Source organism: Geotrypetes seraphini, chromosome 8 (genome assembly GCF_902459505.1).
Source record: "Geotrypetes seraphini chromosome 8, aGeoSer1.1, whole genome shotgun sequence".
NCBI classification, from domain to species: Eukaryota; Metazoa; Chordata; class Amphibia; order Gymnophiona; family Dermophiidae; genus Geotrypetes; species Geotrypetes seraphini.
The window spans coordinates 26,189,918-26,207,168 of NC_047091.1; the positions used below are offsets into that span (position 1 = coordinate 26,189,918).

Here is a 17,251-nt window from a genome sequence, read left to right on the forward strand (position 1 = left end):
GAGCCATCTGTAGCGGTAGCCCTCAGCTCGCAGTATTTGGGTGACTTCCCTAAACGATCTACGTTTCTGGAGTGTAGCAAGAGCCAGATCTTGATAGACCCCCACTTTCAACCCCTGCCACACAAATTCAGGTCGACGACGTGCAGCCTGTAAAACTTTTTCCTTCAATTGAAAGTCACCAAAGCAGGCTATAATATCACGGTTGCCAGGACCTCTCACCTGCCCCAGGCTTCTGTGAGCCCTCTGTAAGTCTATCACTAGTGGTATCCTCTGAGATTCCTCAGCAAGGAGGGCTTTGCAAAAGTCTGACACCACTTCTCTGGCGTCCTTGTATCGATCCGAGTCTGGCACTCCCTTAAAACGTAGATTATTTCGCCTTGAGCGATTCTCCAAGTCCTCGACCTGCCTTTTCAAGTCATCCAGTTGTGCCACTACTGTGTCCATAGCAGCAGATCGTTCCTCCGCCAGGCCTTCCACATGGCCCAATCGCTCTTCAGCGACAAGGACTCTGCCGCTCAGGTCTCCCACTTCTGCCCGAATCTCTCCCAGCGCAGTCTTCACGTCTGCTCTCAACCCTACCATTTCTGCTTTCAATTCCTTAAACCACGTCTCGATCTTCCCTTCCATCGGTCGATCGTTCGACGCGGAGTTGGTCTGGGAAGACACTGTCTGCAGTGGCGTGGTCGGCTCCGCCTTCTTGAGTAACGCCGTCGGGGAGCCGGGAATGTGCGATCGAGTTTTCACACTCGTTGCGCCAGGAAAATGAAATTTCTCCAGTTTCTTCCGACTCGCCATACATTCAGCGAGCTCAGGCACCAAAAAGATTGCGCTCAAACCACCACGGGAAGCAAATATTAAACTTGCAACCGCGAGCCCCGACAGAGCTCTAAGATTAAGCGGCCATATTCCGTGATGACGTCACTTCCTCCTCCGGAAGCTTCTCTATTTCTAAGAGCAGGAGATTTACAAGAAAATCCCAAAATGGCAAAATATTTGATTTGTCAGCCGTTAATAGAAAAACATACATAGTTTAAAACCCAACATGCAATGTAAATCTAGTCATTTAAATTCATCTTAATCTTTCAGTTCAAAGTGAAATGCAATAGGCACATGGGATCTCTTATGGAAATGAGAAGATAGTGGATGCTACAGATGGGCAGACTGGATAGGCCATTTGGCCTTTATCTGCTATCATGTTTCTATGTTCTATGTTTCTATACATTTTGGAGAGGATTCGGCTCCAGCAGGATCATACCAGACAGTATACATTAATGTCTAACAGCGAAAGTTCATTAATACATCCTTTATATAAAAATGAATAAAACATAATCGGAATTGGCTCTGCATCAGGGCTATACAGTATATGCAGATTTAGAAATAGAATATAACATTCTCAAGTTTCAAAGATTTATTAATACTTGATATACCGCTCAACATGGGCATATCTAGGCAATGTACATTCAATATAATTAATGGGGGAGGTAGAGAACAAGTAAAGAAACAGGTGAGATAGTAAGGGACAAAGAGCTAGATGCACTAAAGATACCGACTCAATCGCTGTTGGCAGATTCTCCAGCAGCGATCAATGTGCTATCAAGTTTGCACGCAAACACAACCGATCAATTGCTTAGTGAGCGATTTGCCACATGCGTAGAGCCCTAACAAGTTGACCACCCAGCCCAGGGACTGCAGAAACTCCTCCGCCCAAGTCGTAACCTGGGAGCTCTCCTGAAACGACTTTGCACAAATCAACCAGTCGGTCAGATAGGGGTGTACCAGAATGCCTTCCTTGTGCAAGGCTGACGCCACCACCACCACCACTATAATCTTGGTGAAGGTCTGTGGTGCCATGGCCAGACCAAAGGGAAGTGCACAAAACCGATAATGATCTCCCAAGATTGCAAAGCAAAGAATCGTTCTTCCAAATCGGAACATGCAGATTGGCCTCCATCAGGTTGAGAAGTCCAGAAATTCCCCAGGCTGGACCACCAGAATTACTGATTTCAGATTGTTTTTTTTTTTTTGTAAAACCGCCTAGTTATAGGCGGTTAAGAAATCTTTTAAATAAATAAATATTTTAAACATCAATTCCACTTATACGGTAATAAATGTGGGAAGTTTCTTGCCAATTTGGTTTGAACTTCTGGAGGATCTAAGAGAATAGTGCAGATTAATTCGGGTGGAGGGATTTTGGTGCACACTGACAAAGATAGCGGAGATGTTTCGTACTTTTTGTCAAACCTTATAAACCTCCCACCCCTGACCTGGATAGTGAGATGTACCTAGTCAATATTACGGAACCCCAAATTTCTCCCTCTTATCAACAGCTCCTATTTCAGGGGAGGAAATGTGTCACTGGTTATTCAAAAGAGCCAACTTTTGAAAGCCCCTTGCCCAGATGGGTTTTGTTCGGATTTTTACAAATTGTTAACAGTCCGAGATCACTCCTATTCTGGCTTCCACGTTCAATGCTTTCGTTCAACAGAGTTTGTTGCCACCTTCGTTGCAGACGGCACAGATTATTATTTTGCCAAAGCCGGGACGAAATCTGACTCTTCCGGGTTCTTATTGCCTAATATCTCTATTGAATGTGGAGGCCAAATTCTTTGGCAAAGTTTTGGCTAACCGTATGGCCCGGGTTCTCCCGCATTTAATAGCAGAGCCACAAGTTGAGTTTGTCAGAGATTGCAAAATACCTAAGAATCTGAGACAGATACTTACCTCGTTGGAACTTGTAGCACGCCATCAGGTGCCTTCTCTGCTAGTCAGTTTTGACACGGAGAAGGCCTTTGATCGTCTCTCTTGGTCTTTTATGTTTGCCACGTTGAGGAACTATGGTTTTATGGGTTTTTTTCTTCAAGCCATTTCGGCCTTGTATTTGGTTCCCACTGTGTCAACATGGGTCAACGGAGTTATGTCCCAGTCTTTTGAGATCAAGAGAGGTACCCAGCAAGGCTGTCCACTGTCCCCCCTCTCTTGTTTATACTGTTGTTAGACCCTTTGATTCATTACATTTTACAAAATCCAGACATTCGAGGGGGTCCCTGTGAAGTTAAGCTGTCGGCCTTTCCGGATGACCTTTTGGTACATCTGACGAACCCACAACATTCTTTAACAACTTGGTTAAGGACCTCTATGATTATAAACTGGAGACTTTACTTAAAACAAGCCTCTGTTTTCTCTTCAGGTTCTTATTTTACTCCTGACAGAATTCTATGCAAAAAAAAAAAATCAAAATTCTGCATGTTTTTGTCAAAATTTAAACTATTTTTGTTAATTATCCATATTACATTTAAAATGATTTTTCTTTTACCTTTTTTGTCTGGACATTTTATTTTTACATCATGTTGGTTCCAGCTTCTCTCTTCTGCTAATTCTCCTTCAAACGGTTACTGTCCATTTGCCTTTTCTCCTCACTACACCTGCCTCTGACATTGATCATTCCTCTTTAGCTCTTTTCTGCTTTTCTTTCTCTTTCACTTTTCAGCTACCCAATACCCATCATATTTTCATCTTCTTTCCCATTCCCCATGTTATTCCTTTCTCAGTCCTTCATTCCCTTTCATCTTCAGCATATCCCCATTACCATATTTTTACCCTTGGTAATATTTATCCTCTTACCGTTTCCTTGCCACCAACCTCCTCCCCTTCAGGGTTCTACCATTCTCAGTGTCTTCCTTCCTCCACCCTTAGACCAGCATCTGTTCCCTCTTTCTTCCTTCCTGCATCCCCCCTCCCCAGTCCAGCATTTTTCCTTCTCTTTTCCCTCACTCCCATTGCCAGACATCACTCCATTCTGCTCCTGGATCCAACACGTTAATCAGTTTTTCTATTCTGCCTTTAGCTATTCAGTTCAAGGTTGGATTATATTACAAGAGGTTGGGTCAGTTACCCAGGAAGTTACAATGGACAGTTTGACATGGACATTCAATAGAGTTGTTAATACAGGTAGATCAGTACAACTATTAATAGTTAGGTCATAGTTACAAATACATAGTTACAAGTTTAAGTAGGTCATCATTGGTTTATTGTTATGTCCCAGGAATTGCATTGGACAGTGTCTCTGTCCAACATCTCCCTTTTCCTCCCTTGTGTGCCGCCTCTCATGAAGCATTCTCTCCCTTCCAATGCCATATCCAACATTTTCTGTTTCTTTCCCACTGTTCACCATCTCTCTCTCCCCCGCCTTGTGCCTTGGGTCAAACCTTTCTATACCCTTCCTCCCACCATCTCTCCCTTCCTCCCCTCCATTATCATATGCAACATTTCACCCTCTCCCCTCACCATACATGTCTCCTTCCCCCTCCCCCTGTGCCAGCATTTTTCCTTCCTCTCGCCCCTCCCCTTCTCCTGTGCTAGCATCTTTCCTTCAGTCCTCTGTACTCTCTCTTCCTAAAGTAAGGCTTGCTGCAACATGTCACAGCTTTGGCAGTGATTCCCATACACTGCCTGCTGCTAACCCAGAAGCCTTTCTTCTGTCGCGGAGAGGCTTCCGGGTTAGCAGTAGGCAAAATGGGAATTCCTGTCAATTCTGCAACCCAATGAAATTGATACTATCGCCAAAGGAGATTCTGCACGGGAAAAGAGGAATTATATGGAAATTCTGCATTGCGCAGTCGTGCAGAATTCCGCTAGGAGTAATATTTGTATTGCCTATGTGTCGGGCTTTTCTTGTATGGATTTAGAAAAGTCAGTGGTAGTCCACCCAGGATGAGCCTGAGCCTTTCCTAGCCTTATTGAAACTAGAAGCAAGTAATACCGTGTTTCCCCGAAAATAAGACAGTGTCTTATATTCATTTGGGGCCCAAAAAAGGCACTAGGTCTTATTTTCGGGTAGGGCTTATTTTTTTCATGTACATGATCATCTCTCCCTTCCCCCCAATTCTTCCTCTTTGCTTTCCCCCACATGTGCAACATCTTTTCTCCCCTCTCACCCATCCCTTTGTGCCTTCCCTCTGCAGCATCTTTCTATCCCTCCCATCCCCCTGTGCAGAAGAACCCTTGCCCTGTTTCCATCCTTCCCTCCTTCCGATCCCCCTGTGCAGAAGAACCCTTACCTAGCTTCCATCCTTCCCTCCCTCCCATACCTCATGCAGAAGAACCCTTGAGCACCCACCGCCGTGCAGCCAAACTGCCGATGACCCTCCAGCCTTCCCTCCCCAATCGATCCCCGCCGACCGTGACCATAAATACCTTGCTGCAGAGGAGCGTCAGGCCAGCAGCACTCATAGGCTGCTTCATGGCCCCAGCGAGAAGGTCACTAAGCAGCCTTTGAGTGCTGCTGACCCGATGCTCCTCTGCATCAAGGTATTTATGGTCACGGTCAGTGGGGATCGTTTGGGAGGAAAGGATGGAGGGTCAGCGGGGGTTCGGCAGCAGGGCGGGGGGAAGCGTGGCTGCCTACGACTAGGGCTTATTTTTGTGGAAACACAGTAGCTTGTTTTAGATGCTTTGTATGATTTAATTGGAACATTAGCAAGACTTATAACAGTGGCTGTTTTCTGTCAGGCCTCTACTTTTGGCTAAGAAATTGATCAGGTGATTCATCATGTAAGACTAGATTAAGCAGACCTTTACTTGTGAGGTAAACTGTTTTTTAGTAAAGAATTTAGAAGACTCTAAACCTCAGACTGCATGAGGATAAGCCTAAGAAGGCCTCTTACACTTCCATTTACAAACCAAGATTTAGAGATCAAAAGTGTTACAAATCAAGTCATTCAGGATCCCTTCAGCATTCCTGTTTCCCAGCCCATCATTCCCCTTATAGGGAGATAGAAAGTCCAGTAATAAGATAGCAAGGGTACAGGGTACCCTCCCTTACTGCCCAGTGAGGAATTACAGGTCCTTTTCTTCAAAGTTAAGGGTGGGTGATCATTTATTCAGGTTTTCTCAACTGACCCAAATGACCTCAGACCAATGGGCTTGGTCATAACAAGGAGGAAGTTTTTCTCGTTACTGCTTTAAATAGTGGCTGGCACAGGTACTGCAAAGGATACTTTGATGTCAAAAGCCAGTAATTTAGTCTCCATCTGCAGCCAGAAGATAATTTATACTGCTCAGAAAGGACTCAAGGAAAGAAAATGAATAGGTAACATCCAATTTTTCAGAGAGAAGAAGGGGAGATGCAGGCACACTTTCTGGAGATGCCTCTTGACAGATGCTCTCTTCTAGCAAAGTAATCCTTTTGGCTTACTGGGCATGCGTGGGACTACAGGTGCATGGTATAGCTCCCCTTGGCTGATCAGTTTTCTAACTGCTCCAGATAAATTGTAGCTTTCTGTAATGTTGCCCCTCCCCCCCCCCAAAAAAAAAAAAAATCCAAAAGCAAAAAAAAGAAGATAGCACTTCTTGTCTCTGGAGTAGACATGGCACAAAAAAGCAGCAGTTATCTGACTAAATGGGAAATTATAATAGTACTGTACACCTTCTCATACTATGTTACAGCTCCATTCAGATGAAAAAAGACACCATTTATAGGAAGGAAAATAAAAAAATGAACTAATAACACATTAAAACATAATAATAACAATTTCTTTTTGCAGCCCTCCCCCCACTTGTTTTTTTCGACACACTGCTCCAACTTCTAGCGATGATTCTCATCCCTCTCCTGGAAGCAGCTAGCCAGAAAGTTTTAAGAATTATTGTAGTGAGTAAGCATTAAATACTCATAGAAACATAGAAATAGATAGCAGATAAGGGCCAGGGCCCATCTAGTCTGCCCACCCCAGTGACCCTCCCCTACCTATCTCTTTGAATAGATCCCACATGTCTATCCCATTTGGCCTTAAAATCAGGCACGCTGCTGGCCTCAATGACCTGAAGGCCAGCAGTGTGCCAGCATAGAGTAGATACGCCTTGTAGGCAAATCTCTCATGCACATTCAGTGTGGTAATCTCAAATAATGAACTGTCTGAGTATATCTCTAGGTCAGTGCTCTAGTAGTTGGAGCAATGGGCTGAAAAAAGAGGAAGAGGGGGTGCTGAGAGTAGAAGTTACTTTGCAAAAAGAAGCTCGCTCCCCATTTAGGGCTCCTTTTACAAAGGTGTGTTAGGGCCTTAATGCGCGGAATAGCGCGTGCGAGCTGCTACCGTCTCCTCTTCAGCAGGCGGTAGTTTTTTGGGTAGCATGCGCTATAGCGTGCGGTAATCCGGTACGTGCGCTGAAAACGCTAGTTCACCTTTGTAAAAAGGAGCCCTTAGTCTTGATCCTTGCCATTTTAATTTCTCAGCATATGAAATCTCTTATAGCAGCAGGCACCAAGTCCCGGAGCCTCTAGGGAACTGTGATAGCGGTATTTACAAATATTTATAGTCCAATCTGTTAATTCTATTTATTTATTTAGATTTTTATCCCGTCCTCCCAGTAGCTCAGAACGGTCTACAAGTGAACATACACAATGGAGTGTAATTAGACATATAAGATATACAATAGGTTTAAATGTTTGGACATACAAGACTGTGCAGTAGTTTAAATACAGGGAGTATACAGCAAATTAAGAGTAGAGTTTAAGTATAAGTAGTTCAGTTTAAATACAAGTTCTAGGCATATTACAATCCAAACATAAATAAAAATGACATTAAAACACATAACAGATATTGGAGAATTTACTTTAGATCCATCTATTTGTAGGGGAAAAGGGCAGGTGTGTCGCAGTCCACTTTTTTGAAGCTGCATTTAAATCCTATTCCAAGCCCATTTGTAAGGCACCTGTTCGTCATTCCCTCCATAGTCCTCTACCCTATCTGCCTCATCATTCCATCTATAATTCCCTACCTGAGCAGTGTGTATAGATTCACCTTTTTGTCATAATTAGATTGTAAGCTCTTTCAAGCAGGGATTGTCTCTTGCATGTTTAATGTACAACAGTGCCTGCGTCCGGTAGCGCTATAGAAATAATAAGTAGTAATAGTAGTACTTCATTGCTTTCCTGGCTGCAGCTATCAGAATAGGTTTGGGTCAGACGTGGAACTGTTGCTGTTGCCTTCAGACTGATGCAGCTGTGTCGGCCAGGCAAAAACACAACTGAAGACTATTTCTTCTCCACCTCACTGACTCACAACTACCACCTTTAGGCCAGGCTTGGGCTTTGACTCCATTTCAGAATGCTGCCCTCTGATCTGCTTTTGTTTTGCTAATGGCTAATTGTTACAGCATCAGTCATTTTAGACAGATACCAAGGATGTATTTACTTTGCTCCGTTTTGTTATAGCTGGGACACACGGTCAAACAACACATCCAAGCCAAGCCACTCTGTGGATGCTCACACTGCTGAAGTGAACTGCCTGTCCTTTAACCCCTATAGCGAGTTTATTTTGGCCACAGGGTCTGCTGACAAGGTATGTCTGACCTGGGAGGCCACTGGTGCGGAGCAGGAGAAACAAATTATTTTTTGTTTGGGTTTTTTTGTCTTACTTTCCTGTTGCGTGTGTGGTGTTTTCTTTTTTCAGACTGTTGCATTATGGGATCTTCGAAACCTGAAACTGAAGTTGCATTCCTTTGAATCGCACAAGGATGAAATTTTCCAGGTACAGACTTGTCTCTGCTATGAATTTGCCCCTTCCCTCCATTGCTTGCCCTGGTTATCCTTTTTCTTTTCTAATGTTCTCCCTATTTGGCTTAATTTTGGTAGTTGACTTGAAACAAGTGATTCACGTCTACTTGTTCACTCCACTTGGTATTTTATAGTTTAATCATATCTCCCCTCAGCTGTCTCTTTCATAAGCTGAAGAGCCCTAGCCTTGTTAGCCTTTCCTCATAGAGAAGTTGTCCCATCCCCTTTATCGTTTTTCTTGTCCTTCTCTGTATCCTTTTCTAAATCCGCTATATCTCTTCATAAAGGCAGTTAATACATCTTAAATAAAATTCTTCATTTTGTAGGTGCAGTGGTCTCCTCACAATGAAACTATTTTAGCTTCCAGCGGCACTGACCGTCGGCTTAATGTCTGGGACCTGAGGTAAAGGCCCATTATGTGTATGAGTGTCGAGTGTTAAGTAAACTCATTTAGGACCCCTTTTACAAAGCTGTGGTAGGAATTGAATGGGCTTTGGTGCATTTGCTATGGCAGCATCACTACCGTGACTTTGTAAAAGGAACCCTTAATCTTGTGAATAGAAAATTCTCTGGAACTACCACATATATAGTACTTGCCAAAATTGGTGTGATCCGTGTATAAGTTGAGATGAAATTTGATCCCTCCCCTCCCAAACCAACAGGTCTTTGTCCCTGACACACATGCTTCTTCCTTCCTCATTCATACTCCTCCCAGCCATCATGTCCTTCTCCCTGCCTTACTCAAACTCCAATCAAGCAGAACCAGCATCCCCTCTCTGCTACCTCCACCACTACCACATAGATCCAGTATGCCCTCTCTACCTCCCTCCCCACATGGTATATATGTATTCCTCACTTATAAATCTCTCTCTAAAGCAAAATGTATTTTTATAAATCACTTACCCTTTCTATCCAAGGAGAATGTTGTAGTCAGAAATTGGTATTTCTTAGCGCACATGCACACACTCGCTCTCCTGCTTTTTATTTGAGTTGGGTTGGGTGTTTGTTTGTTTTTTTGTAAAAGATTGGCAATCAATTCCAGTCACCAACTCTTTCCATACTCTCAGCTTAACTTCCTTTTTGGAAAAACTGTTGTTGCCATGCAAATTTCCTTCAGGCATGCCCTCCTCTCAATATACATGCTCAGCACAAATGTTCAGCCAGCCAGAACATTTACAGATGTTAAACACTACTACCGGTATTTATTCTTTAAGAGTCCCTCCAGACCAGCAAAGAACGGATGAGTTTATGCTCCTCTGCCAGCAGGTGGAGACTGAGACATAATGACTTTTGACAGTATACAAGTGGGATGTGCAGTCCCATTTACAATCAGTCTGTTCTCAGTTTCCAGCAGGTGGAGTTGGTAAGCCTGTGCAGTCTTTCCTTTGGTTAGTTAGGGCCTTTTGGATCTGGTTAATAACTTTTTCTTGTCCCTTTTACTGTCCAGGCAGAACTCAGGGGACCCTCTCAGGGGTCCTACTGACCTCGGGGGTGCCACACTCGGAAGGGTTGAGTTCCTTCCCCTATTTCACTCACCTCCCCTAATTTTTAATTCTTAGATGTGTTTCAACTGTACGCTGGCCACCCTTTAGACACAGACTACAGTTTAGAGAGCCAGTGGGGTCTGTTCTATTAATCTTTGCAGCTGTGGGCTGTGAGATTGAAACTAAAAAGAAAAGAAACAGCCAAAAGCATACCACAGATGAGAGAAATTAAAAGACCCTGAGGCAGCTGTGTTTAACTGGTGTTTTTGTGCATAGGTCTCCATCACGTATGTTTAAATCATTTTTATTGAGCAACAGAAACAAGCATTGGCAATACAAACATAGCAAATCCAAACCAAAGAACGGGTACAATGGGTAGCTTGTCCATCATGTATGATATGAGCACTTTTAAAAAGCAGAAGTATATTTTATGTGCACGCTGAGAGTAGATTCGGCCAGCGTAAGTGTGAAGTGTTCTGGCTGCTTCAAGGGGGAACAGGCGTCGGCTTGGGGTGTTCGTGTGCAGGGTTCCCCTTCACATGTGCACCGCTCATCGTCGTGGAGCGCTGGTGATACCTGGGCTTCCCCTGCTGCTAACGCCAGGGTCTCCTCAACCGCTGGTGGTCAGGGAGATGCGGCTTAGACCACCGAGGGCACTGGGGATTCCCTTATCATGGCAGCAGCTGCTGCTTGTGGCTCTGATTTCGCGGCAGGGTCTAGTCAGGCATCATTGCCACCTCTGTATTTGGGTGATAGTTTTTCAGTGGGCCTTCCTTCGGTTTTGGCGGGAAGTGCCACCATTTTGCCTGTGGCCTCAGTTGACCTTCCTCCTGTTTTAGAGAGACAGAAAAATGTCCTGTCTGTTCTTCTGCACAAGCAGGAAGTTCTGTGGTGCTGCTGGAAGTTTTCTGCCCTGATTTTGTGTTAGCCATGTACAAGGCTCCTTTTTCTCCAGGGGTCTCCTGGGAGGGGTCTTTGCCTTCCACAGCTGCCCCCATTCATTCTCCTGCAGCTTCTGCCTCCATCTACTCTCCCTAGCCATTGTCCAAGCAGCCGCAGGTGTTTTGGGATGAGGACATTTTTATGGCTGATCTGTTTTGCTGGATGATGGCTTGGATCTTGGGGTGGACCTACAAAATTCTCTAAAGGGGTCGGATGAGTTTGGATGGAGGGTTTTTGGCAAGGATGTGTCTGTTGTGCACATTTTTCACTGGGAAGAGCTGCAGGAGCTTATTCTCCAGGAGTCTTTGGTTTTGCACGTTGAGGAGGAAGCTAAGAACCCCCCTTGAGTTGTGGACCCTCTGCTTCGGAGGATCCGTTCAGCAACCCACTGTTTTCCTATTCATCAGGATATTTGGGATGTATTTTACACACAGTGGAAAACGCCGGATGCACTTTTTCACTTGGCGTGGTCCATAGCCAAACTTTATCCTATTCCTGATGGGGATCAGGTACCTTTTAAATCTCCTGTGGTAGATGTGGTGGTCTCAACTATTGCACTTCAACTCATAGTGCCAGTTGAGGGCAGTTTGGCCCTGAGAGACCGTAAGAAGGAGGCTTTCCTTAAGCAGAATTTTGATGTGGCTACCTTGGCTGTCCATGCGGCGCTAGGTGACAGACTGGTATCCTAGGCTTGTTTCCGGTGGACTGAGCAGGTCAAGTTTATTCAAGTTTCAAGTTTATTTGAAATATTTGATTTGATCGCAAAATCCAAATCCAATGCAATTTACATTTAGTTAAAAATTAGGTAAAAATAAAAAAACAAGACAATTAGTACTAATTTTAATAAAATAATACGTTTGAAAAAGGGAGGAGAAAAAAAATGAGGATTAAATACAATTCATAAATAAATAAAAAGGGATAGGTAATGAAACAAGAGGTTGGGGAAGGTTACCCACTCAATTTTCACTTGGCAATATTCCTAGTCCACTGTAAAACAATAAAATTTAAATGAATCAGTTAAAAGCATCCTTAAAAAGCCAACTTTTTAGGAGACTTTTAAACTTAATAAGTAATTTTTCTTCTCTTATGTTGATTGGGAGCGAATTTCAAATTTGAGGGGCTGTAACAGAAAAAATCACATCCCTCCTTGAATAAATGAATTGTAGTGAGGGGACTACTAGTAAAGATTTTTCTTCGGATCTTAAGGATTTTGTGGGAATATAGGGTATTAGAAATCTTTCTAAGAATGCAGGAGCTTTGTTTATTAATATTTTGTGTGTGAGTAATGCTATTTTGTATGTGATTCTGTGATTTTTGGGTAACCAATGCTTTTCCTTTAAAAGGGGGGTTACATGATCAATTTTTTTTCTTTTAGTGATTATTTTTATTGTGGTATTTTGAAGACTTTGCAGTCTACGTATTTTGGCTGACTGGTCTTTAGTAGTTCTGGAGGTATCTAAAATTGAGCTTATCTTATCTTATCTCTCGGATGCCATGTCTGATCTGTTGAGGGCTTCGTCCAGGTCCATGCTCTTGGTGTAGTGACTCACCGTACCCTGTGGCTTCGGGGATGGTCAGTGGATGCAGCCTCTTAAGTCTAAGCTCAGTAAATTCCCATTTCGAGATTCCTTCCTCTTTGGGGAGCAGTTGGATAAGCTGGTTCAAGCCTTGAGTGACTCTTAAGGTACCTCGGCTTCCAGAGGACTGACCTTGCCAAGTGCTGTTCTCCACTACTGTGTGGATGTTCAGGCGCATCGGGACATGGTGTTCGGTGAGCGTGTTCAGGTGTTCCCACCCAAGATGGATACTGCTTTGGTACGTCCCATCCTTCCTTTCTGTGCCAGTCTGGAGGGATGCTAAAGAAGGAGAAATTAGGTTCTTAACTGCTAATTTTCTTTCTTTTAATCCCTCCAGACCTTCACAGATTCCGCCCTGTCGTATATTTCGCGCGAAGAGTTTGTTTGTTTTCTGCTGTATTGTTTGTTTTGGTTGTTGGTGGTAGTATAAGAGCAGCAGCAGCATATGGTTCATCTGGTTTAGCTGGTGAACTGTGGGGATGTTTTTGAAGGTTGTTCTATCAGTTTCCAACAGTGTTCACATGTCCAATTCAGGCATTTCCTTTGTCTTCTCCATTTGAGAGTGAAGGAGGACTGTTTTCAGCCTAATTAGTTTCTGCTTGGCTATTTGCCAAACTGATTGTAGAAGGGACAGCACAGCCCACTTGTACTACTGCCAAAAGTCATTATGTCTCAGTCTACACCTGCTGGCAAAGGCGTGTAAACCCACCCGTTGTGTGCCGGTCTGGAGGGACTAAAAAAGAAAATTATTAGGTAAGGAGCTAATTTCTCCTTTTGTCACTCCCCAGTCTCACTTGCATACCTTTTCCAAACTGTTTCTCTTTAATTTGAACACTGTACAAGCTTATCCTGAATTAAGAGTTCTTTCCACACCAGGGACATATATAGCACTTGCTCTGCCCTGTAAAACAAAGACTCCTATGAAGTTGAGTGCTATAGTTCTAATGCACTCAGCACTATCATTGATGTGACTGTCTCATAGATAAGACACAACAAAGTAGTCATGAGTATGAGATGTCAATAATTCAGCCTCAGCTTAGCTTTGGACACAAGATATTTTCCTTCTCGCTTCTAAATTTGACCTATATTGAATGCTCTATTTCTTTAGCACTCTCCAGACCAGTAGAGGTTAATCTTTACGAATGGGTATATATCCAATCATGACCAGCAGGTGGAGACTGAAACAAAACTGTGGGACAGTATATACTATACTCCCTTCTCTATTTCCCTCAGTCTTCTTTCAGTCTCCAGCAGGTATTGATGTGATCTGTACCCATCTCCCTTGGTAGGGCTGTTGGAATTTGTTTAGGGGGTTTATAGTTCCTGTTTTTGGCCGGACGGAGCTTGGGCGGACCCTGTTTGGGGGTTCGTCCGACCTCGGGGGTGTCAAACCCGGCGGGTCTCGAGCGGGGTCCCTCCCCCCACTTCCTCCACCTCCCCACATTTTTTTAGAGGAGCCTCAGCAGTAAGCCTTGCCCCCTAAATCAAGCAAGGCATATTGCTTCGAGAGCCTGTGGAGTCTGTTCTGTAAAAAAAAAAAAAATCCTGAGGTAGTGCTGGTCTGGAGGGTTGTTTCCCTTTAAGAAAACTGTATTTTTTCATCTAACTGGCACTTTTTTATAGCTAGGTCGCGTATGGAGCAATGAGCACTTCTAAAGGGAAAAAGTGCTCATTGTGCTCCAGGCGCGAGGCACTCGCGGCCGGCCTGTGCAAGCGGTGTTCAGGCCGGTGCGGTGGAGGAGCTCCATCGGCAGCGGCTGCAGGCGCCCAGAGCTCCCCGCCGATGGTGCCTCGCGAGTCGGCTGGGAGCAGTGGGGAAGCACGGTCTTCCCCAACCGCCCACGGAGGGATTCCCCGAGCCGCCGACGGTCGGGTTGTTGGGGATTCCCTCTCAGCTGATATTTTGACAGCTGATGCCGACTTGCCTGTTTTAGCGGCTGGGACTGCTCAGGCTTCTCAGCCGCTACAGGCTATGGAGGGAGCATTTTTGGCGGGAAAGTCGCCATCTTCTCAGTCTGGCCCCTCCATTTTGTCTTCCACCTCAGGTGACCTTCCCCCTGTATTGGAAAAACAGGGGCAGGTTTCTGCTGGGTCCCCTGCTGTGGCAGGGAGTCCCTTGGGACCCTCGGGGGGTTTTTCTCCTGATTTATTTTTTTCCTTGTGCAGAGCCTATTTTCAGGCGGCTGGGGGTCCCGGTTGCGCTCAGGGGGTTTCGGGGAGTGGGGTTTCCTCCGCGCTCCCTGCGGCTTTGCCTCTCTCGTCTGTTGTGGCGTCCCCTCCTCCTCCTCCCTTGTCCAAGCATCCGCGGGTGTCGTGGGATGAGGATTTATGGTCGGAGGAGCGTGTCGGTCTGGATGAGGACCTGGACTTTTCTGAGGATTTCCAGGACCCTCTCGAGGGGACGGCCGCTGGCGGCGGGTTGTCGGGTTTCCCGTCCTCCGGCGAAGAGGCGTCACTGGTGCGCCTTTTTCAGAGAGATGAGCTGCTGGACCTGATTCAACAGGTTTATTCGGTGTTGCGTTTTGAGGATGCGCCGCCAGAGACTCCGCGTGTGGGGGACCCTCTGCTACGAGGGATCCGTTCCGTTTCCTGCTCTTTTCCTATGCATCAGGATATTCGGGATATTATACTGGAACAGTGGAAAACGCCGGAGGCGCCATTTCGTTTGGCGCGCAGCATGGCTCGTTTGTATCCCATCCCAGAGGGGGATCGAGCTACTTTAGCATTGCCAGTCGTAGACATGGTGGTCTCGGCGATTTCTAAGCGGCATACCGTGCCTGTTGAGGGCGGTTCTGCCTTGCGGGACTCGGAGGAGCGCAAGTTGGAGAACATCCTTAAGCAAAATTTTCAGGTCTCTGCCTTTGGGGTCCAGGCGGCTATTTGTGGGTGGCTGGTCGCTCGCGCCGTGTTTCGGTGGGCTGAGCATGTCCTGGATCGGGAGTCTGATGACTGGTCTCTGGTGGATCAGGAGGTGGCGAAGATTGAGATGGCTGCCTCGTTCCTCTCAGATGCTTTGTATGACTTGGTGCGGATCTCGGCTAAGTCTATGGCCTTTGGTGTGGCCGCGCGGCGTATTTTGTGGCTTCGCGCTTGGGCGGCGGATGCTGCGTCCAAAGCTAAGCTTACTAAATTTCCCTTTCGGGGGTCCTTTTTGTTTGGGGAGGAATTGGATAAGTTGATTCAGACTCTGACGGACTCAAAGGTGCCCCGTCTGCCTGAGGACCGTGCCCGCCCTGCGTCTCGGGGTGGCGCTGCCCAGGGGCGTTTGTGGGAGTTTCGCAAGTATCGCCCTGGGCGTGGGGCTGCTTCTTTCCCGGCTCCAGGGTTTTCCCGGGGTCGGTTCTTCCAGCGCATGCAGCCCTTTCGGGGGGCTCGTCGGGGGGCAGGGAATCCCTCAGCCGGTTCCCCCGCTTCCCGTCCTGCACAATGACTCTTTGCCGGCGCCCCCTTTGGTTCCGGTGGGGGCCCGGCTGCGCGAATTTTTCCCCAAATGGGCCGAGATTACGTCCGATCAGTGGGTCCTGGAGGTGGTGCGGGACGGTTATGCCCTGGAGTTCGCCCGCTCTCTGCCGGACCTTTTCCTCGCCTCTCTATGTCAGACTCCTTGGAAGCAGCAGGCTTTTCGCCAGACCCTTCAGCGCTTGCTAGATCTCAAGGCAGTTGTTCCAGTTCCCCCTCCGGAGTGGGGCACAGGCAGGTACTCCATTTACTTTGTGGTGCCCAAGAAGGAGGGGACCTTTCGGCCCATCCTGGATTTGAAAGGGGTCAACAGGGCTCTCAAGATTCCTTCTTTCCGCATGGAAACTCTGCGGTCGGTCATTCTGGCGGTTCAGCCGGGGGAGTTTCTCACTTCTCTCGATCTGACGGAGGCCTACTTGCATGTTCCCATTCGGGCCTCTCACCAGCGCTTCCTTCGCTTTGCGATCTTGGGTCAGCACTATCAGTTCTGTGCGCTTCCCTTTGGTCTGGCCACGGCTCCCCGGACGTTCACCAAGGTGATGGTGGTCGTCGCGGCAGCCTTGCGGTTGGAGGGCATCCTGGTACACCCCTACCTGGACGACTGGTTAATTCGGGCAAAGTCGTTCCAGGAGAGCTCCCGGGTTACGGCTTGGGTGGTGGAGTTTCTCCGGTCGCTGGGCTGGGTGGTCAACCTTTCCAAGAGTCGGTTGGTCCCGGCTCAGCGTCTGGAGTACCTTGGGGTTCTGTTCGACACCTCCTTGGGGAAGGTCTTCCTTCCAGAGGCCCGGGTGAGCAAATTGCAATCTCAGATTCGCCTGCTTGTGGCGTCCCGGTGTCCTCGGGTGCGAGATTTCCTCCAAGTCTTGGGGTCGATGGCGGCGTCCCTGGACGTGGTGAGGTGGGCGCGGGCCCACATGCGTCCTCTTCAGTATGCTCTGCTCCGGAGGTGGTCTCCCCAGAGGCACGGTTTGGATGTTCCTGTTCCCCTGCGAGGCATGGCGCGCTGCAGTCTGCGCTGGTGGCTCCGGACCCCTCACCTGGTTCAGGGGGTGGGTCTGGATCTCCCGCAGTGGACGGTGCTCCTTACGGATGCGAGTCTCCTCGGTTGGGGGGCTCAGTGTTTGGGTCACTCAGCCCAGGGCACCTGGTCCACGGAGGAGGCCTCCTGGTCGATCAACGTGTTGGGAGACCAGAGCGGTCCGGCTGGCGCTGTTAGCTTTCCACTCCCTTTTGTTGGG

The 17,251-nt window shown here is 46.6% G+C and overlaps 1 protein-coding gene across 4 annotated transcripts in view; it reads left to right on the forward strand.

Moving 5' to 3' along the window:
• Window positions 1-17,251, forward strand: part of RBBP4 (RB binding protein 4, chromatin remodeling factor) — a 39,639-nt gene that overhangs the window by 17,204 nt on the left and 5,184 nt on the right. For all 4 annotated transcript variants that reach the window (XM_033953920.1, XM_033953918.1, XM_033953919.1 and 1 more), the window contains exons 7-9: window positions 8,210-8,336; window positions 8,448-8,525; window positions 8,878-8,954. In XM_033953920.1, coding sequence (XP_033809811.1) covers window positions 8,210-8,336; window positions 8,448-8,525; window positions 8,878-8,954 — 282 coding nt within the window. The remainder of the gene's footprint in view (window positions 1-8,209; window positions 8,337-8,447; window positions 8,526-8,877; window positions 8,955-17,251) is intronic.